General features: G+C 50.4%; 1 protein-coding gene across 4 annotated transcripts in view; it reads right to left on the bottom strand.

Annotated features, from left to right (window-relative positions):
* DLEC1 (DLEC1 cilia and flagella associated protein) overlaps positions 1–13,251 on the bottom strand; it is a 45,809-nt gene extending 32,558 nt beyond the window's left edge. For 2 of the 4 annotated variants that reach the window (XM_059664405.1, XM_059664406.1), the window contains exons 1-6: positions 11,655–13,251; positions 10,320–10,470; positions 4,779–4,889; positions 2,897–3,099; positions 2,455–2,663; positions 845–923 (exon numbers count right to left, since the gene is read on the bottom strand). In XM_059664405.1, coding sequence (XP_059520388.1) covers positions 845–923; positions 2,455–2,663; positions 2,897–3,099; positions 4,779–4,889; positions 10,320–10,470; positions 11,655–12,053 — 1,152 coding nt within the window. In that variant the 5' untranslated portion in view covers positions 12,054–13,251. The remainder of the gene's footprint in view (positions 1–844; positions 924–2,454; positions 2,664–2,896; positions 3,100–4,778; positions 4,890–10,319; positions 10,471–11,654) is intronic. The other 2 variants (XM_059664403.1, XM_059664404.1) reach the window with 2 other exon arrangements.
* Positions 13,252–21,698: the final 8,447 nt, after the last annotated feature.

Below are 21,698 nucleotides of genomic sequence, written 5' to 3'. Positions count from 1 at the left end.
AGAAGTTAGCGGGAAAGTTGTTTTTAGAACACGGAATCACAGCTCATCAAATGCAGAATAACAGCATTAGAAATCACCATTCTGTAACCCTAATTGTTTTTAAAAAATGGATCTGCCCAGCTCGAGTGGCTCAGTGGTTGAGCATCGACCTATGAACCAGGAGGACACGGTTTGATTCCTGGTCAGGGCATATGCAGGTTACGGGCTTGATCCCCATGTGGGGCATGCAGGAGGCAGCCAATCTAATGATCCTCTTTCATCATTGATGTTTCTATCTCTCTCTTTCCCTTCTCTGAAACCCATCAAAATATATTAAAATATAAATAAAATTAAAAGAAGGGAGAAATAAGAGATATTTTAACCATATGTAATATTTGAATTCTGTTTCAAAGAAACCAACTGTAAATCGACTTTCTAAAAACAAAACAAATGGAGGAAAATCAGACATGGATGGATTTTAGTGGATATTAAGGAACCATCATTAATATTGCTGGGTGTGATAATGGTTATTTTTTCTAAAGTTCTTAGCTGCTAGAGATACTGAAGTATTAACTGAAGAAATAACATGATATCCAGGCTTTCTTTAAAATACTAAATGTACACATGTGCCCACAAACAGAGAGACAGATACACACACACACACACACACACACACACACGAGAAAATTGTGCGGTAATAGATGAAACCACATTTGCAGACTAGAGTTAACTATTGGGTGGTGGGCACACAGGGTTCATTATAGTCTTTTCCTCGTCTTGTGTATGGTTTGAGAATTTCGTAACAAAAGCTTTTAAAAAACAAGGAAGCAGATGGAGTAGACATATCAAGAAATAAGGTCTCTACCTCGTAAACTGATCCAATTTCATAATCCGTGAAAAATATGACTGGTGGGTTAGCGATGAACACGGGCACATCAGCAGAGCTGCGGGCAGGCAAGGGGGGAGAAAGGCTGTCAGTCTCATCCACGTGGTGGAATACCACATAGCGACCGATTCATGTAAAATAGATACATCCGAGCCATCACAGAGATTCACAACGTGTCACTGGCTGGTTTCTGTTGTTGGTAAAGCAGGTTACAAAATAATTTCACAGCATAATCGCATCTTTGTAAAACTATCGATAGCTACCTATTTCATTTTCAGTATGCATGGGGCAAACTCTGGGTGCTTAAACACCAATATGTTACCTGGGATTTTAATAGAGTCGTCTTTTCCAATATTTCTTAATAAGAAGATACTATTTGTCTAATAAAGAAAGGTTAATAGTTTTCAGCCCATTAAGATTATTAACCCACAAAGCAACTCATTTTCTTCTTAAGGACAATTTTCTTCTTAAGGGAACCTACCTAGCTAAAGGCACTCTCTTAAAGAAAAACCGCAATTTATACTAATTCTTTGTGATTAATCAAAGTTTAAACATTTGTATTATCTAAGACACATGAACCCCAATGGACGGAGCACGTGCTGTAGGGGTCCCTCCCATTTGACTCAGACTGTCCGGATGTTAGCAGACTAACACGCACCCCTCTTCCTCAAGAGACCAGCAGGTCAGAAAAGCACAAGCCCGGGACTCTGGGGACGCCCAAGGCCACGTCTGGGGAGGCCCTGAAACCCTGCTCTGTTCCGATAATGACACCCTGTCCCCCTGCGAAAGTCTAGGATCCTTCAGACCAGGCCCAGACCTTCTGGGTTTTACTTGAAAGCAGCGATTTTCAACTCGGGGCACACACGCAAACTAATTCCTAAAACTCTGCAGCACTCCAAAAAATATACGTTTTGTCAATCTGACAAAAAATGAAAGAAAGAAAGAAAGAAAGAAAGAAAGAAAGAAAGAAAGAAAGAAAGAAAGAAAGAAAGAAAGAAAGAAAGGAGGTATAATTATTTTTTTCTTTTAATGAGGTATATGTGACATTTTGGGCTAAGGATGAGGGAAGGCACTTAGGGGCTTCAGAGGGGAGGAAGGTCATTGCGGATGTTAACAGATGTTCAGTAATAAGTAGTTTGCCCTGCCATATAGATTGGTCAACACAGTTATTTCTGGTGATAATATTTTTTAAACATGTATTTTATAGATTTTTTTTTACAGAGAGGAAGGGAGAGGGATAGAGAGTTAGAAACATCGATGAGAGAGAAACATCGATCAGCTGCCTCCTGCACATCTCCTACTGGGGATGTGCCCGCAACCCAGGTACATGCCCTTGACCGGAATCGAACCTGGGACCTTTCAGTCCGCAGGCCGACGCTCTATCCACTGGGCCAAACTGGTCAGGGCGAAGGTATAATTTTGATGCAGTCACACCGACAGCTGTCCTTGGGTCAGCTGTGGTCACGTTTTGATTTGACAGCCTAAGGGCAGAGCGGTCAGCGGCCCTGGCTAAATAGCAGGGGGTGCCTGCCTGCTGTGAAAATTCTTAGGGTTAGGTTTTCTGAGAATGCGCGTCGGGAGGGACACACCTCAGCTCTCCACTCTGGAATTCTCCCTCCGGCTTCCGGGGCGGGAAGATGAGAGACTTGCCTCCACGCGGCGTGTTCGGAGGGAAGAAGCGCGGGTTTCTCAGGAAGCAGGTCCGGTTCTCCATCTTGGCCAGGAGGAGCCGCTCCAGTCTCCTCTGGGGCATCGGCAGGTGGTCCATCCAGCTCTTATTCCTCGGAGGACTGGCTTTCTGTGAGGCCAGAGTCAGGGCCAGCGGAGGGATGTGTGGGCTGACATCGTGGCAACCGCATGGCCCACGGATGGCCCAGGCCGACTCTCTCCTCTCCTCTGCTGTGGACTGAGCACAGCTTCCTGCGTCCCTGAAACTCCTTCCCCTCATCCTCCCCCTGTCCCCGCTCCCCCTCCCCTCCCCCTTTCCCCACCCCTTACCCCCCACCCCTGCACACAGGCTTCAGCGCTCACCTTGGCAGTTTCCGTGGTCCTGCCTTTGGCCTTTAAGCACGAGTCCCACGCCAGGCTGTCCATGGTGTAGTCGGACTCGTCTTCAGGCCTCCTGGGAAGCTCCCTGCAGGGCGGCGCTGCGGGCTTCTTGGCCCACTCTTTCTTCGGGGTGGCATGCTGCTCACAACTGAAGGTCAGTTTCAAATACCCAGGCTCGCAGCTGCCTGTGGAACCAGGGAAGCAAACTACGTGGCCACACCGAGGGGCGGGGCCGGACGTTTCTCTGGGGACCAAACAAACCATCGACATTTTGCCCTAAACTTTCACATTTACTACCAGATGTGCTCGCTCTTCAGCACATAGGTGACTCCCGGACCGTATTTTATCCGCGATGGCTTAGGACTTGAGCGGTAAACTGTCTGTTGTTGAACATGAGCAGGCCAGTGTCACCCACACACGCATGTTCACATACCCCATATGAGAACATGCTTCTGAAAAGCTCACACAGGAGTCAATGTTTGTCTTGGCTTTTTACACCTTCAAGAACATCCCCTAGAGCAGTGGTTCTCAACCTCCCTCATGCCGCGACCCTTTAATACAGTTCCTCATGTTGTGGTGACCCCCAACCATAAAATTATTTTCGTTTCTACTTCATAACTGTAATTTTGCTGCTGTTATGCATCGTAATGTAAATATCTGATAGGCAGGATGTATTTTCATTGTTACAAATTGAACATAATTAAAGCATAGTGATTAATCACAAAAACAATATGTAATTATATATGTGTTTTCCGATGGTCTTAGGCGATCCCTGTGAAAGGGTCGTTCGACCCCCAAAGGGGTCGCGACCCACAGGTCGAGAACCGCTGCCCTAAAGGTTAAAGGAGAACATCCATTGCTAGCAAGAATGCAGTGAAACTGGTCCCACCGCACATTCCTCAGCACAACGCCTGATAAATCTTCAGTACGTGTTCACTCCTTCCTCCTCCATCTGCATCAGACAGTGGGTGTCCAACTAACTCTAGAGGACTGAGTGGCTTCACCTCCCCGACACCTGACTCTGCTGCCGCGTTCTGGCCTTAAATCTCTACGCAGCTCAGTCCGTCTGGGCTCTTCCCACATCACCACGCTCAGCTCTCGGGATCCCAATCTTCCCGCCTCAGTGCCTTCTCAGCTCCAAAGCCCCAGAGATCAGCAGAGTCTCACAGACCAGGGCTGCTGGAGAGCTCTTCTTCTGAGCTTCCACCAGCGGCCATCCTGATGTTTGGCCACAAAATCCAAACAGTGGCTCCCCCAAAACTACCTCCCTGCTTAAGCCCACAACCCAGGTTCCCACCCCATTCATTCTCAGAAGATTATACCTCCCACATCACAAGAAACTAGCCCAATCAGTCTCTCTGTCTCTCTCGCTCTCGCTCTCGCTCTCTTTCTCTCACACACACGCACAGGCACACGCACACGCGCACACACACTCATCCTTCTCTGTCTTCCTCCCATACTCAGAGGGAGAAAAGCTGCCCTGGTCCCGCATGGGACAGGGGGAAACCCCCAGGGCCATGCTCGGACTCCATCAGGAACTTGCTCCCTTGCTTATGTATGTCTCACTGAAATATGCGTGGTTTTTGTATTTGATTTTTGTATTATGATTCATTCAAATACATTTCTAACCGTTTTTCTATCTCTTGGCGTTGAGTAGCTAACAAGAGCACCCTATTCCACATTGAAGAGTTGAGACTTTTGTCTTGCAAGCTCAGATCTGACCCTGCCAACGGCCACTATCAAAATTAAAGAAAAAGGGGGTGGGGAACCATGTGAACAAGGAAATGGCAGCAAACATGGTCCTGCTACTAAAGGGCTTCGCTGGGACCATGGCAGAGGCTCCGAGGGAGCGCAGAGGCGTTACCTTTAGGCGCAGAGCAAAATGGCACTGGATCGCTGTAGTAATCGTCCGGGCAGATCAAGTGATGCTTCTGTAGCAACTTGTTGTCCACGCACCATCTGAAGATCGTCTTCACTAGGTACAAGGGGACAAGGACAAGGGTGTTTCAAGCCAGACTGACGTTGAAGAAGCTACCCCCAAGCTTCCTTCATCCTCTGAGCGTAACCATCTAACAACATTCTTCCTCAGAACGCTGTGGTAATTCTGAGATTTAAGAAACGAATCAGCCAGTTGACCAGCCACTTAAAAGAGGACAACCATTGGGCAAGGCTGTGCTGTGATATGGTTTCGGCTAAAATATTGTTACTGACAGAGAGGCCTATAACAAAACAGCACCAAGAGAAGCGTGGTCGAGTGAATAAAGGGCCACAATTCTTCATTGCTTCCGTAGCCACATCCTTGGCCATGTGGCTCCTGCTACTTTAGACAGAGCTCTCACTTCACCCTTGACTTTGGTCACAGGATTGATGTGATTTGCTGATGAGATGTCGCCTGTGGTTTGAAATGTGATTGTACAGCTGAGCTTTCTCCCTCTTGTGTCTTTGCCAACATCATGAGAAGAGCGTCCCTGCCCAGGAGGGAAGCTCCTGCCCCTTCATTCTGGACCCCAGCGTGAATCCACGTGGAGCAGACCTGAGCCCAACCTGCAGCAAGGAGCCACATCCAGCCAGACCCACAGCTTGAAGCCGGTCCAGCCGACCAGGTCCAACCTAGATCATCCAACACCCAGCTGGCCCACAGACACATGGGAGAGAAAATCTCATTAACAGAGTGGGGAGTCAGTGATTAATATTGATGGTTGATGAGCCAAGAAATAGTCGTCAAGACATCTTAGTTAGAGGAGAACAGAAGAATTACAGCTAGAAATGCCTGCCGTTAGCAAATGGACTGAGGTTGCAAGAGGTGAGGTGGAGCATTTTTTTCCCAATGGACTTTATTTTTAGAGCAGTTTTAGGTTCTCAGCAAAACTGAGAAGAAGGCACAGAGATTTCCCATGTACTATGTCTACGCCCCCCCCCCACATACATAGCCTCCCCATTATCAGAGGCCCCCACCAAAGTGGGGCTATATTACAGTTGACACATCATCATCACCCGAGGTCTACAGTTTACACTATGGCTCACTCTTGGCGCTGTGCTTTCCTAAATTACTTAATTTTCTTAAACCATGTATAGTAATACATTGATTAAAAAAATTATGGAATAAATAGGATGAGTGGAAGATTTGAAGTTTTCAAACTTTGTTGCTCGCTCCATTAACCAACATGGTGATTTTAAATGGCCTCCCTTTTGGAGGGTCCTATAACCAAGGGTAGAGGAGAGACAAGTGAAGAATATATGTTTTTCCCATCATATGTTAGTTTGGGGATGTTGAGATTTGGCTTAGTTACTGTAATAGCCAGGGTTCAATCAGGAAAACAGAAATTACTCTACGTGAGTCACATAGTAAGGGTTGGTTTGAATGCAGGGGATTATGGAGGGGGAGAGAGAAAGTCAGGGAACCGTCATGAACCAGTTCAGCCAGCAGCCCGGAGGCTGGGGGTTCTTGAGGAGTTACCTGGAAGCTACTGTGAAATTCACGGCCGCTCGGTGGCCTGCCTGCTACTGCTTCTTGAGAACAGTGGCCTCCCCTTCCAAAACTCATCAGGGGCCTCTGACCATCGGGGGAAAGGCACATTCCGGGAGATGCCTGCACCCTCCCCACCTCCCTCCGCCTCCTCTCCTCTCAACACAGAGACCTCAGCAGGGACTGGCAGCAAGGCCAAGTTGACACAATCTAGCCCAGTTCTCAAAGGCTTTGGTGATGGTCTATTTGAAGCATCATGGGATCAAACTTTCATACAAAAGGCAAAGGCCACGCGGGAAGGAGATGTACCCTCTCCCATCTGATACCGTTGCCTCCACAGCCCTCCCCCGGGGGCGTGGGTGGTTGGGTGTTGGGTCTGCGAAGCAGGGAGCAGTTTGTGTATCTGAATCTTTGGAAAGTCTCTCTCCTTGTCGGGCCTGGATTACGTACCAGGTGAGCCTTGGGAAACCCTGCACGGCTCTGTGACCATCCTCCCCACCTGGGCAGGGTGGGCCTCCTGCACTGACCCTGTGCTCCTGAGCAAGACTCTATAAGGGGTGGGGCCATCCAGTCCCCCAAGATAATGTGGAAAATTTACCAGCAGGGGAAGGGAACGAGAGCGTGAGATGTTCTGCAGAATTCTGACCTTTCTCCCTCGGCCTGGGGACATTTGTGTGTGTGTCCAACGCTGTGACGGCTGTAGCAGCCAACAGAGGAAGGCTGCCTCTGGGCCTCAAGGAAGGAAAGTTTCAGGGCCTGTCCTCTCCATCAATCATCTCAGTTAAAAGAGGCTGGGGCCTGGCTGGGTAGGCTGGTTGGTTGGAGCATCATCCAGTACACCAAAAGGTCGCAGGTTCCATCCCCAGCCGGGGCACATGTGGGGTAGTGGGGTGGAGGTAACCAATCAATGTTTCTCTCTCACATCGATGTTTCTCTTTCTCCCCCCCCCCCCTTTCTCCCTTCCTCTCTCTCTCTAAAGTGAATAAAAACATATCCTTGGGTGAGGATTTTAAAAAAGAGTTTCTTGGGTCACCTTGCTGGACACGGAGAAGAAGGGACCAGAGGCGTGTTCAGGAAACTGGATTAAGATCTCTACTTCTGCTACTTTTGAAATAAAAAAGAACATTATGAGCAGAAGGCTCAGAAACCCGAGCAGAAAATATCTGATTATGACTCAATATTATCTTGAGTTAAAAGAATGAAGGTCATTGCAAAATTCTTCTGACTGGTCCTTGTTTCCCAGTTCTCAATGTTTTAGTTCGCTTTCATTAAAACACACACACACACACACAAAACCAAAAACCACAACCAACCAATTATTTAATCTCCTTTGATCTCTAGCCAAAAGAATCCTATGAAAGACAGGGACACACTGACTCCCAAAGCTCAGGGTTGATTATCAGGCAACTAATAAAACCTCATGAGAATCTGCTACCAAAAATCTCTGCCTAAACACATGGCTGAGGGAGGGATTCTGGCAGCTCCATGGCTCTGCTGTGGTGGAAGGGGAACAGGAGGAGATGTGGGATCTGTGCTGAGAATTTACTATCTAATGGGACCCGAGCCTCTCAGGCAGCAGGTCTGACAAAGGATAGGTCCTCCTGCTCAGAGCCACCCCCTAAGGGAAGTTATCTAACGACACGTGACACTGTGTCTGGTCAACGATGCTTCAAATCTGGGTCCCAGCCCTTCTGCGCTGTGGGGATTTAGGGAAGCTATTTGATCCTCTCTCTGAGTTCAGTTCCTACACCGATAAGATGGAGAGAAATCTACCTCACAGAATCACTGGACAGATTCAGTGGGAGAACCTATCATCCCATAGTGTAATGCCTTTCTAAGCCACTGTATCTTCTACATCTCCCTCCCTCTGAGCCACAGATATGTCAGGTCTTCCAACCCTAAAACCACCGTCCCTTCTGCCTACTGCATGGGAAAATAATGACTTTCAGGGATGCGGAAGGATAGATCAAAGTTTTTTTGTGGGAAATAAAAGGGAACCAGGGCTTCTTGGAGAAATGGCTGATTCTAGGTCTGGGGCAATAAACACACAAGATGAGCCTTCTGACCATTGCAGAAGGTAAGAAAGTCATCAAAGACCATGTGTCCAAGAGTTAGGAGTCAACTCGAAAAGGCTCAATTTGGCCAAAGATGGGACGGCTGGAGCATCAATAAGGATGATAAACATAATTGTAGTTATGAAATCCACGAGTTCATCATGGTACTGAAAACAAACTAAATAAGCCTCATCAGTCATGTTTAAAAGATGCCAGGGGGACCAACTTATTATTTTAAAAACTGGCAAATACGGGGAAAGAATTAATTCTGCTCATATCTTGGGGTAATCAACATAGTTGCGGAAAAGTTTCTCTTTATGGAAGTACTCCAGTACCATTAGCATTTTATTATAATAAAGGCATAATATGCTAATTAGACCTGGCGTCCTTCAGGACGACCTCCTGGATGAAGTCAGGGCTTCGAGGGAAGCCTGGGTCCCGGGTACCTGCTGGCGGCCAGAGGGAAGCCGGTGCTGGCAGCCGGGGGAAGGAAGGCCTACTCTTGCGTGAATTTCGTGCACTGGGCCTCTAGTTTTATTATATTTTATAACCCCCAAGGAAACAACAGGTCCAGGCAAAAGCTGCCAGCATCATGGAGAGAGAGAGACATCAGATACCATGTACCTCCTGAAGGAAGCATACAGCACCAGTGAAGTGGTCTTGCTCCTCTCTGCTCCTCTCCCCCCACCAAATTGTACCTAAACCTCACTAAGCCTCTAGAACTAATGACTGAGTTGCAGGCAATAGGGGGACCATAAGAACAGGTTAAACACCACCACAATGTTGAAATCAGCAAAAGCAGACTGTGGACACGTCTGTGGGAAAAAGAGCACAATTTCCTTAACGAGTGCATTGACTAAAGACAGCATCGCCATCAAGGTGGCTGGTTAAGGAAGTTTTCAGCAAATGCTGGTGGTGCGGTGATGGAGCTTTGATGAGGAGCAAGATCTTGGAGAACCCTGAGAATGCCTCTCTGAGAAATACTAAGAAAGTACCACTGAACTCGGTGAATTTAAATTCCTGTAGGTTCTGTGTGCGGAGGGTCAGCCTGGGGTGTAAACTTAAGGTCTTCTCAGGTCTTTTCTGAGCCTTTCCTTGGGCATGTGCAAACATATCTTAATCCCTCATGTATCCAGTTGTTTTTGAATGTCACCGTACTTATTGATTTCAGAGAGAGAGGGAGAGGGAGAGAGAGATAGAAACATCAATGATGAGAGAGAATCATTGATCCGCTGCCTCCTGTGTGCTCCCTACTGGAGATTGAGCCTACAACCTGGGCACGTGCCCTGACGGGGAATCGAACCGTGACCTCCTGGTTCCTAGGTCGATGCTCAACCACTGAGCCACGCCAGCCGGGCTAGAATGTATTTATACCAACCACTGAACGATACACTTAAGAATGACTAAGAAGGTAAATTTTATGTTATGCGCATTTTGCCACAATAAAAAAATTGGAAAAAAAATAAGTTGTCAATACCATGAAAGACAGGAAAAGATAAAAGAATTGTACCAAATGAAAAGTCTAATAAAAGAGACATGACAAGTATATGCAACATGACTTCCTAGACAGGATGCCTGACCAGCGAGGAGAGAGAGAGCCACCGTCCACCAGCTGAGAAATGTGAATGGGGTCTGTGAACTGGAGGTTAATGTTGCACCGACGCCGATTTCTGGGCTTGGAGGGCTGTGTACTGGTTATGTAGGAGAGTGTCCCTGTTATGGAGACGTGCACACTGGAGTGTTTCGTGGTCATGAAACATCACATCTGCAACTTGCTGTCCAAATGTTCAGGTAATGAATAGCGAGTGAGCACTGGAGCAAATACGGAAATATACTCACAGCTGGGGGGTCAGGGTGAAAGCACATGGGGGATCTTTATACACACCTGGCGGCATCTTGATGCTGGGCTCAAGCGCCTGGACTTTGGCCTGGTGCGTGGCCCGCTCTTTCTCTGCGATGGCCCGTGCACTGGCCTGAATGATATGTCTCTCCAACATCTCAAACTCATCCAACCGCTGCTTATAGAGCTTCCGAATCTGCCAGGTGGGCGATCAAATGCACAGAAGTGTGAGATCACATAGCTTTCCTCAACCTCACCCCAGCATCAGGGCTTCTCGGGAAGCACCGAACTATAGAGGCCATCGGGTCTACCCTGACCGATGTGAAAACTGAGACCTACAGAGGAAAATGGCTTAAAGGCGTCAGAGGACAGTCAGGAACGGAGGCCAGCTGGAAAGCCTGTCTCCTGACTTCACAGTAAAGAGAGCTGCCATCCAAATCCTGAAATTCCAAATACAAGTCAGCACACCACGTGGTAGACAGAGGGTTGTGCCACGCAGATCCCCATTCGGACTTGCTCCTGAGCTGCGGGCGGCTTAGCGCGCACACAGCCTCCAGCTGCCAGCCCTTCGGAGTAAACTCAGTAAACTCGGCTGCTTGCGGGCTCTCAGCTGAGTCTCCCTGCAGGGAGTCACGAGCAGGCAGCCCTGGCAGAGAGGCCTCAGGTTGGCTGCTTTCCTCTTTGCACAGAAGAGGAGGTAGAGCTGCTGTTCCAGAGACCGGGCATGCCTCCTACCATCCGGCACGAATGTCCCGTCTAAGACTGTGGTTTCCCATACAAAGGCAGACAACCCCCCCCCCCACATCCCCCCAGGAGGGGGAGTGACTTTCAGCTTTATCTCCAGGGAACAATTATTCCGCCATCTGCCCCAGTCATAAAATACAGGCATACCTCGTTTTATTATGATTCGCTTGATTGCACTTCACAGGTGTGTTTTTCTACTAATTGAAGGCAAGACCTTCCACCAGCAAAAAGATTACCACTGGCTTTATTGCGGTGATCTGGAACCAAACCCGCAGTATCTCCGAGATCTGCCTGTATACTGTATAATGCGTGTGTGTGCACAGAGAAATGAAGGTAGGTGTGACAGGTTTAGGCCTTCTGTGTGTAGTATGTATTTGTATAATTGTATGTTGAGTGTTCCTGGAACGTGGGGAACATGTGACAGGGACTTGGCTCTTTCCCAGCTGCATCCCGGTGCCTGGAACAGCGCTTGGCAGCCGGCAGGCGCTCACACTCGTCGAGCAGCAAATACTGCGGGTGGGGGTGGGGTGGGCAACTTTCTGGGGGGCGCGTCCTGGGTCCCCAGCACTGTCCTCAGGTGCGAGGGGCCCCACCAGTAGGGAGCGCGCGGGGGCGCAGGGCCGGGGGCCGTGTTACCTGCTGCAGCTCATCCACGAACTCCTCGTGGACGTCATCCTCGCTGCCGCGGGCCTTGATCAGATTTGTGCTCACGTCGTCGCCGAACACCTCGGCCGTGTACAAATTGCGGAAGACGCCGGTGAGCAGGTGCGAGATGTCCTGGGTGCGCAGGGAGGTGGGGCGCAGGCGCAGCAGTTGCGGCTCCGGCAGCTGTGGGAGCGTGGGCAGCGAGAAGCGGCGGGGCCGACTCCTGAAGCTGGGATGGAAGGACTCGGGGTAAGCGAGGGAGGACAGCCAGACGGACTGGCTGGGGCTGCAGATCCGCGACAGACGCGAGGTTGTCGTCCATGTTGACCCCGCGAACGCGTAGGATCCAGACTTGGAGGAGCGGCGGTCTCTGGCTGGTCCGGGCTCCATGGCAACTAAGACGCCGCTAACGGCACTTCCGCTGCTGGCCCCGCCTTTTCCGCTTTGCCTCCCTCGTCCACAGCGTCGTCGGTGTCGTCATCGTCATCAATAGGCTCATCACTAGCGTCACCTGTGTTCAGGTGAGCTTACTGGAGAAAAGGTTAGAACTCAATGGAGAAAGGGTTAGTGGACACAGCCAGGACAGTCTGGTTGCAAAACCTTGTTCCTAACTACCTATCTTCACCCGTCCGTTCTGGAATGTGTTAAGCAATCGTTAATTCGCTCTTTTAATATTTACTGTATAAGATTCTGTTTCAGGTCTGTGCCGGGAGCTGGAGATACCAAAGGAAGTACGATGCTGCTTCTGTCCTCAGTAGCTCACTGTGTGTGTGTGTGTGTGTGTGTGTGTGTGTGTGTGTGTGTGTGAGAGAGAGAGAGAGAGAGGCACCAGGAGAGAGAGAGACACACACACCAGGGTGGTGAACAAGGTGGGAACAGACACACAATGACAGTTCAGCGGGTTTAGGCCAAGCTGGAGGTAAATGGCGGTGGTCATGGAACCACAAAGGACAGGAGCTTAATCAGTCTGTAAAGTGAGTGTGAACAGTGGTGTTTGGAGGAAGTGAAGACCAAGGGGAGATTTAAAAGAATGAGTAGACTCACCGTTAGTCATCAAGGCAGTGGACATTAAACGCACAATGTGAAAGCACCACACACTTCAGTAGAATATGAAGTCAGCCAGTCAATCAATCGACAAATCAATAAAAACAAATGAACCAACCAACCTAGTGCGGGTGAGATGTGAAGCAACGCGAGTTCTCACATATTGCAATGGGAATGCAAACCAGCCTGGCAGCTCTGGGAAAACAGTTCGGCAGTTTCTTATAAAGTTACCCACACGGCAGCCCCACTCTTGGTATCTCCCCAAGTGAAATAAAAACTCGTGGGCACACATAATCCCATATACGAATGTTTAAGGCAGCTTTATTCATATCCTCCAAAAACTGGAAAAAACCCAAATGTCCCATCCACTGGTGAAAGAATAAACTGGTACATCTATCTATATATTAGAATAATCTCAACAGTAAAGAGGAAACAGACTATTGCTACACAACAGCATAGATGAATGATCAAATTGCTAACCTAAGAAACATTCAAATCTATAGAGGATTTTTGTGAGTTTATTTGAGCCAAACTGTTGACCATTGCCTGCCAGGAAACAAAATCTCCATGTATTGAGACAATGTTCCAGAGAATAGCTGTTTTTTTGTGTGTTTTTTTTTTACCTGCTTGTATAAAATATCATCAAAGGAGGAGATGTAAGAGGGTTACATGAAATCTACTGGGGATAGATTAGGGAGGTGGGAGAAAGCAAAGGGCAAGGGGAGGGGCTCTGGGATTGGATAAAAAGTAAAATGATAGACACATGCTTCTTTTACATATGATAGTTAACAGTCACCACGATAACAGTAACAATGAGGGAACTTGTGGTTTCGCCCTGGGGCATTGCTTGTGCCCTGAGGGAAGGTACAAGTTACCCTGACATTCCCAAGGTATGTTATCAGAGATGCAAAAAGACAACAGGCTCAGCTAAGATCAAAGTTGATCTTTGTCAGGGAAGATACCGGCCTAGGACATGACTACCCACTAAAAACTGCTTTTTAATTTTAAAAGTTTTAATTTCAGACCATCCTTTGTGGTTGCCTTAGGTCTCTGAGCTTGCAAGGCCACCACACAGACCTTCCGTGAGCTAGTCAGGTTAGCATGTGGCCCCTTTTCATCCACAAAATGCATCATGCTGGGTAAAAAACAACCGCGTTCCAACAGGCTATGCTACGGAATGATTCCATTTATACAACGTGGACAATGCAAACAGAAAATAGGTCAGTGGTTGTCAGGTGCTGGTGGTGAGAATTAGAGTGAGCTCCAAAGGAGCACGAGGGAATTTCTTGGGGGTGATGAAATCTTCTGTCTTGACTGGTAGTGGTTACAAAACTATGGATTTGTCAAACCTCGCAGACCACAAACCTCCAGCTGCCAGCCCTCCCGAGTTTTCTTCCTTCCTCTCTATCTGTACACTCCAAAGCAGCCGTGGGCAAACTACGGCCCGTTTGAAATGAATAAAACTAAAAAAAAAAAAAAGACCATACCCTTTTATGTAATGATGTTTACTTTGAATTTATATTAGTTCACACAAACACAAACACTCCATCCATGCTTTTGTTCCAGCCCTCCGGTCCAGTTTAAGAACCCATTGTGGCCCTCGAGTCAAAACGTTTGCCCACCCTGCTCTAAAGGGTACATTTTACTGTATATAAATTCTACTTCAATTTTTTAAGTGAAAAGAAAAAATAAGGATGAGTAAGCCAGGAAAGAAGGAAAAAGGACAGTCCCTGCAGAAGGTCCCCGTTGCGCAAAAGTTGGGAGAGAACACCGCGCACGGGGGACATAAGAGAAGTTCAGGAGTGGAACTGATGAGAGATGGACCTAAAAGGTAGACTGGACCAGACGTGCTGATGGATACTGGGAGTGAGAGAGAAGAGGGGTCAGGAATGGCTCCCTCATATCCTGTATGTGCGACCAGGTGGATACCGGTGTGATCTGTTCAATGAGAGGTTCGGGAAGAGGGCTGCTCCTGTCCAGGGCAGCAGTTTGACATCTGTCATCATGGGCACAGCGTGGCTTCTGCTCACGGGCGATACAACTGGCCGCTTTTACTCCCGGGGTGAGTCTGTGTGCCTTACAGCCTGAAACCCACTTCCTGAGAGGAGCCCAGGATGTTTGCCCACAGGCCTGGCCCACTTCCGCTTCTCTTGGTTGGGCGTACCTCCCTCGTGGGTCCCTTCCAGTATTTCATCCTCAGGGCTGGCAATCTAGGGCCCCTGCTGCTTATGTACCTGAGAGAGGCCCCTGCTCTGGCTTTCCTTCAGTCGCATCCTTCTCTATGGAGTGAGGAGACCGCTAGGCCAAGGTAACTTGCCCCAAAATGATTTGCCTAAACGTCCTGAGCCATGGACAGGGCCTGTGCAGGCCTCTTTAAGGCCCTCCTCCCATTGCTCACTGGTGCTGGCACTAAGGGTAGCTTTGGTGGGAGGTGGAGGAAGCTTGGGTAAATGGGCTGGTTGTCCAATTGTCTACACCAGCGGTTCTCAACCTGTGGGTTGCGAACAATGAAAATACACCCTGCATATCAGATATTTACATGACGACTCATAACAGTAGCAACATTACAGTGACGAAGTAGCAACGAAAATAATTTTATGGTTGGGGGTCACCACAACATGAGGAACTGTATTAAAGGGTCGCGGCATTAGGAAGGTTGAGAACCACTGGTCTACACGCATGCAAGGTCCCCAGTGGTGCACACGGGAGATGTGTGTGACAGGAGCCCTGGAACAGTCTGGGGGCCTCCATTGCTCTGATGTTAGGAGTGGGCCAACTCAAACCAAGCGGTCTTCTTAGTGAGGAGCAGTTCTTCTTATGGAGGCTCCCGGGCCCCCTTCCTGTCCTTGGGAAGGGCGGGCCAGTGGATACTTGCCATCACTTTTGGCCTCTCCATCCTGCCTCAACAGCCTCAGAGTAGGTCACAGGGAATCTGGGACCACCTGGGAGGTCTCCCCCTTTTCCGATCCCTCCCACCCACTGGCTTCAGTCCCCTCTGCTCTGTCCAGGCTGATGTCTCTAGCAACGTTTCAATTCCTCCCATACCAATGGCCACTCCTCTGTCTTCCTCTCCCTCCACCTTTCAGCAACTGTGCTGAAACTCCCTCTTAAAGACGCACTCTCTTCCCTTGCTTCCCCTTTCCTCTATGCTTCCCCGGTCTCCTCTCTTCTCCCTCTTCTCCTGGCATCTCTCAGCCCCATAAGCTGGATTCATCCCTGATTCCACTGTGCCGAGCATTCAATTTGTTTGCTCTCTGACCAACCAAATAAATGAGTGGTTCAAACCAGGCACAGTAACGAGGGCAGGGGCCACCTTTGCACCACGGGGCAGCCCTCCCCCGGGAGGGATTCAGCAGCGCAAAGGGAGTTTCCTGAGCTGCCTTCTTCGCTTTCTACCTGTGCTGCCCACCAGAATTTTCCTTTGTGTGTCTCTGGGTTCCCACACACATTGCTTGGCCTTTTTTAATTGTTTTACTTTTAAGATTCAAAAGTTATATGTCATCATGGTAAAAAAAATAAAATAAAATAGTGCATAAAGAACAAAAGTAAGTGTCCTCTTCTCAAACTCTTTCCCTGGATGAGTTCTGCATCCTTCCAGCTATTTTTCCTGCCTGTACAAATATCAGTATCTATAGTTTTTAAAAATTTTATTGAAAAGCACAAATGAGCCCTGACCGGTTTGGCTCAGTGGATAGAGCGTCGGCCTGCGGACTGAAGGGTCCTGGGCTCGATTCCGGTCAGGGGCATGTGCCTTGGTTGCGGGCACATCCCCAGTGCAGGGTGTGCAGGAGGCAGCTGATCGACGTTTCTCTCTCATTGATGTTTCTAGCTCTCTATCCCTCTTCCTTCCTCTCGGTGAAAAATCAATAAAATATATATTTAAAAAAAGGAAAAGAAAAAAGAAAAGCACAAATGACATCATATTGTACATTACACACACACACACACACACACACACACAGCCATTTGCTTTCTTTCACTTATGTCCTACATCACCTCACAGAAAACTGTTTGTTTTTTTTAAAACAGATGCAAGAGAACCTGATGTATGGAATGTAAGTTATGTACCCAGGTCCCTGCTAATGAACTTTACCTTGCACAGTGTTTTTGTATATAGTATAGAGATACTATCATATCTCTATATAATATCATATCTCTATATTATATAATATCCTAGAATTAGAATTGCTTTGCCAAGGGTATGCACGTTTAAGTATCTGAAATATTGCCAAATCGCCCTCTGGGAAGATGATCCCAGAGAGGATTCAACGAGCATTCTGTGAGGGCGGATGGACATTGAAAACATACTTTGAGCCCTGACTGGTTTGGCTCAGTGGATAGAGCGTTGGCCTGTGGACTGAAGGGTCCCAGGTTCGATTCCAGTCAAGGGCGTGTGCCTTGGTTGCGGGCACATCCCCGGTGGGGAGTGTGCAGAGGGCGGCTGACCCATGTTTCTTTCTCATCGATGTTTCTAACTCTCTGACCCTCTCCCTTCCTCTCTGTAAAAAGTCAATAAAATATATATTTAACAAAAAAAAAAAAAAAAAGAAAACATACTTTGAGCCATATCCCAAATTTTATCCCACCCCACAACTCCCTCCAAAACTCCAGACTTGTACATTCATCTTGAACTTGACACCTAGCCTTGAGTGTTTGAAGGCCCCTCAAACCTCACGTGTCCAAAACAGAGCGCCTGCTCCTCCTCGGCCTTCGCCATTTCAGTTACTGGAACTCTGCCTTCCCGTGGCCCAGGCCAAAAGCTTGGCGTTGCTCTTGACTCCCCTTTCTCTCACAGCCCCCACCTGTCAGCTCTGCCATCAAAATGCACCCAGCCTCCTACCAGTTCTCATGACCTTCATGCCTCCCTCTGAGGTCTGAGCCGCCACCCACTCTCACCTGAATCGCTGCAAGTGCCTCCTCATGGGGCTCCCTGCTCCAGCCCTGTCCCTCCATGATACTTCTCCTTCCAGAAGCCAAAGTGATTCCTTTAACACAAGTCAGCCGTGTCCCTCCACAGCTCGAAACCTTCCAAGTGCTTCCCATTTTCCCCAAAGTACAAGTGGACGCCCTTGGAAGGCCCGACAGGACCTGGACCCCACCACCTTTCTGTCCTCCCCCAGGATCCACCTTCCTCACTCTCTCTGCTCCAGCCACAGGGTCTCCTTGCCGGTCCTCCAACCACCACACCCACCTGCATCAGGGTCTTGGCACTGCCCTGACTCCTCTACCACAGAGGTCTGCGAATGGCCCACTCTCTCGCCTCCTTCAAGTCTTTGCTCAAATGGCACTTTCCCCAGAAGACTCAGCCTGGCCAACCCATTTAAATTTTAACCCGCTCCCATTCTTGAATTCCCTTACTCCTTAAATTGTCCTTATACCTAATGTACTAAACAATTTACTTCTTTTGTTTCTTAGAGCGTCTCTTCTTTCCATTGGAAGATAAGCTCTGTGAGGCGGGTTTTTGGCATATTTTTTTTTACTGATGATTCCCATGCTTCTAGAACAGTGCTTGGTACAGAGTAGGTGCTCAATAAATATTTGTTGACTAAATTAAAGGACAGAATAGTTTTGAAACTGGAGTTTCAGTTCTTCTTCAGTTTGCTCATTCCTTGAGTGTGCCTCCTCCCTCAAGGCTGTGCCTCCTCCCTCAGATGAGGGTCTGAGGGCCACGCCCCTGTCTGTTCCCCCACATCCGCACTGGACTCTGCCTGTGGAGTGGGGCAGGGTGGGAGTGAGTGTGGGACTTAGTCCACAGTGAAATAAACATCACAGTCACACCCCCGGCTGGTGTGGCTCCGTTGGTTGGAGCGTCATCCTGTACACTGAAGGGTTGTGGGTTCAATTCCCAGTCAGGGCACATACATAGGTTGCAGGTTCGATCCCTGGTCGGGGTACATATGGGAGACACCTGATCAATGATTCTTGCTCACATTGATGTCTCTCTCTCTCTCTCTCTCTCTCTCTCTCTCTCTCTCTCTCTCTCTTTCTTTCTTCCCTTCTCTCTAAAATCAATAAGCATGTCCTCAGGTGAGGATTGAAAAAAAATCAGTTAAATTCACATATGAATATGCAATAAAATCCCACAAATATAATTATAGAAAGTAACCCCAAATTGTCCCATACTGACCTGGGTTGCCCACAGGCCCAGACACCTTGTGGTCTGGTGTGTCATCCTGATCCCTGCACGGTCAGTAGTCTCTTCCTGACTTGATGTGAGCCCTCACTTCCCCACAGCTACTCCCTTGGGGGAGGCAGCCTTCACTTTTCCTCCCGAAGCCCCCAGACTTGGGTCCGGAACCCTCTGGGGGGAGCTCAGATGGGGTGTTCCAGTCTTCGCAAGCATCGGGCACACTCTTGGGCCAAGAGCCGCGGGATCAGTAGCAGAGGCCAGGAAGAGGACAGCTGTGGGAAGCGGGGATTCCCGTACATGTCTGTCCAGCAGGCATTTATTCATAACAGGACTCAACGTCTGTTACTTTAGCTGATTCCGACCTCAGAGCTGCAAGATGTGATGGGATTTGCTCAGGGTCTCGGAGCAGGAAACAGCAGAGCCAAGGTTTAAACAGCCCCTCACCACCCCCCCCCCCAATGCCCTGGGTCAGGGGCCCCAAAGACAAGGAGGGAGCAGAATAAACCTCACCCATCTCACCAGCTTGTTTCTGGGGGAGGCGTTGGGCAGGGCCAGCCCTGAGAACCCCGGGAGCCTGACCATCCTGAAGGTTGGCATTCAAAAGTGGTGGAGGGGCCAAGGGAAGCGACTTGAGGTAGTCACTGGCCCAAACACTAGGTTTCAACTGTCCCCAGTCATCCCAGAAGCCTCCTCCCCCCAAACTCACCTTCGCACACACCCTGAAGACAGGATGGGCAGCTGGGGAGGTGGTGAGAGGCCTGTAACTCCGCCATTAGGCAACTAGTCTTTGGGCAGGCATGACCTCTCTGCGCACCCGGCTGAGCCTGCTGAGTCACCGGGATCTCAGGGCATCTTGTAGAGGTAGCTGAGAGCTGGGATTTGAGGGGATGGGGGGGTGGGAGGGGTGGGGCGGGGCAGTCATTTAGGCACTTGGCAAGTTTAGGCAGAGAGAGCAGAATCCAGCAACTTTGTGGTTGGGTACAAAGCCTCTTGCTGGGCCCTCTAGTGACTAGTCCCTCCACGCACATAGGTACAGGCATAACCACCTCACAGGCTTTTCTCAGCAGACACAAGCAGAGTGCCTCCCGGCCTGTAGGAGAGAAAGGGGCGGACAGACTGGAGAGGCGAGGAGGGTGCTGGAGTGTGGGCTGACCCCTCAGAGCAGCAGCAGGGTGTGGCCCGGCCCTCCCCTAGCAGAACCTGGCTGCATGTGCCAACTCTGAGTCAGCCACGCCTATCCTGCCCAACCACCCTGGCCAGGGAGGGGCTTCAGCTCCTCTGTCTGGGCCTGAGGCCAAAAGAGGGCCTATGTGAGGGGGGCTGGGGGTGTGCAAAGGAAGACTGAGCCCGGCTGCAGCCCTCGCCAGGGGCATCGGGGGCAAAGGGAGAGGTGACAGTCCCAGATCATGCCCTGGTTTGGGCTTGAGGCCCAGAACTGGGAGGTGATGTGAAAAAATAGGAATGATGCTGCAGATGAAGCCAAGTCAACCGCTGGTGTCAGAATTTCATTGGGTCTTTGCCTGGGAAGAGGAGCAGGGCTTGAGGAGGCCTGATTTGCTGAATAGAGGGACTTGCTCCTGCCTCCCACCCCCACCCCCAGACAGAGGTGCCTCAAGGAGGCCCCCAGAGGCAGGAGGCCCCCAGAGGGCAGGCCTAGAAGGGTGCATTTTGTCTTAGGTGGGAGAGGAGAGGTGAGCGCAGAGAAAGGACCCCCCCTCATCATCCCCACCCCCAGGCCAGGCTCCAAAGTGAGGCCCCAGCAGAAGGGAAACCCAGGAGGGCTCTGCCAGGGCTGCCAGGGCTGGGGTGGAGGACAGGACCGCCACAGTGAACGCCAGGTGAAGGGCTTGGGGGAGGTCTGCGGAGGGAGGGGCTCTCCAAAGTCCTGAAGTCCTGACCCATTCCCAACCCTCAGAACCAGGAGACAAGGCCACCCAGGCTGGCTGTGCTGGGAAGGGCTTCTCCAGAACGGGCCCAACTGGCTCTGCCCAGGAGACCCATGAGGGCCGCACCCCTCATCCTGGGAGGCCCTCTGGGGGCTCTCCCAAGGGGCCCTCCCAAGGGGCGGTGGGCAGGGGGTTCTCTAAGTACCCTTTAAAGAGGGTGTCTGGGTTCAGGAACTGAAGGTGGGAGTCGGGGGTCCACATAGGGACCCCTTGCCCGGACAGCCTCTTGGGAGGCCATCCAAAGAATGGAGCCTGGGAAGACCACGCAACCCGGCTACACACCTGTCAGCCACTCTGCTGCACAACTGCCAGCAGTTTGGGGGGTGTAGCGGGGGTGTGGCGGGGGGAGGGGGTCTCAAAGGTGAGCTCCCTGCACTCCCTTGCTGTGAGCTTCCCGCCCCGCCCCGCCCCACACAGCCCCCACCAAAGGCGCTCCTGGGGTTCACACTTCCCAGCGGGCGGGAGGGGACCCTCCTCCGGACAAGTCCCGGGCGTCCTCTCTGAGGATCTCGGGACCTGGGCACCCGTTTTGCGGAGGGGAGAGCAGACCTGCGGGGCGCGGCGGCTGGACGCCTGGGCGCGGACAGGACGCTGCCCTTCCCGAGGGTGACGCCAGGTCCCTGGGAGCATCGCCCCGAGCCCCGGGAGGCGCCCGCGGGCAGGGCGTGGGGCCGGGCCGCCCTCGGTAATGACAGGGCCGGCCGCCGGGGGTGGCAGCGGCGGAGGAAGCGGGAGGGCGCTGGCTATTTCTGGCCGGGGCGCGTCCACCCGCCGGGGGCCAGGGCTCGGCGGGCTCCCCAGCCCCGACCTCGGCCCGCCCTCCCGGCCCCCGGGACAGGCGGGGAGAGACGCGGGTTGGTGGACCGGAGGGGCGGGGGCACGGGCGGCTGGCGGCTGGAGGGGGCGGGGCGGTGT

This window comes from Myotis daubentonii, chromosome 14, assembly GCF_963259705.1.
Source record: "Myotis daubentonii chromosome 14, mMyoDau2.1, whole genome shotgun sequence".
NCBI lineage: Eukaryota > Metazoa > Chordata > Mammalia > Chiroptera > Vespertilionidae > Myotis > Myotis daubentonii.
Note: the sequence above shows the minus strand (reverse complement) of the source record. Positions and strands in the feature narration are given on the sequence as shown.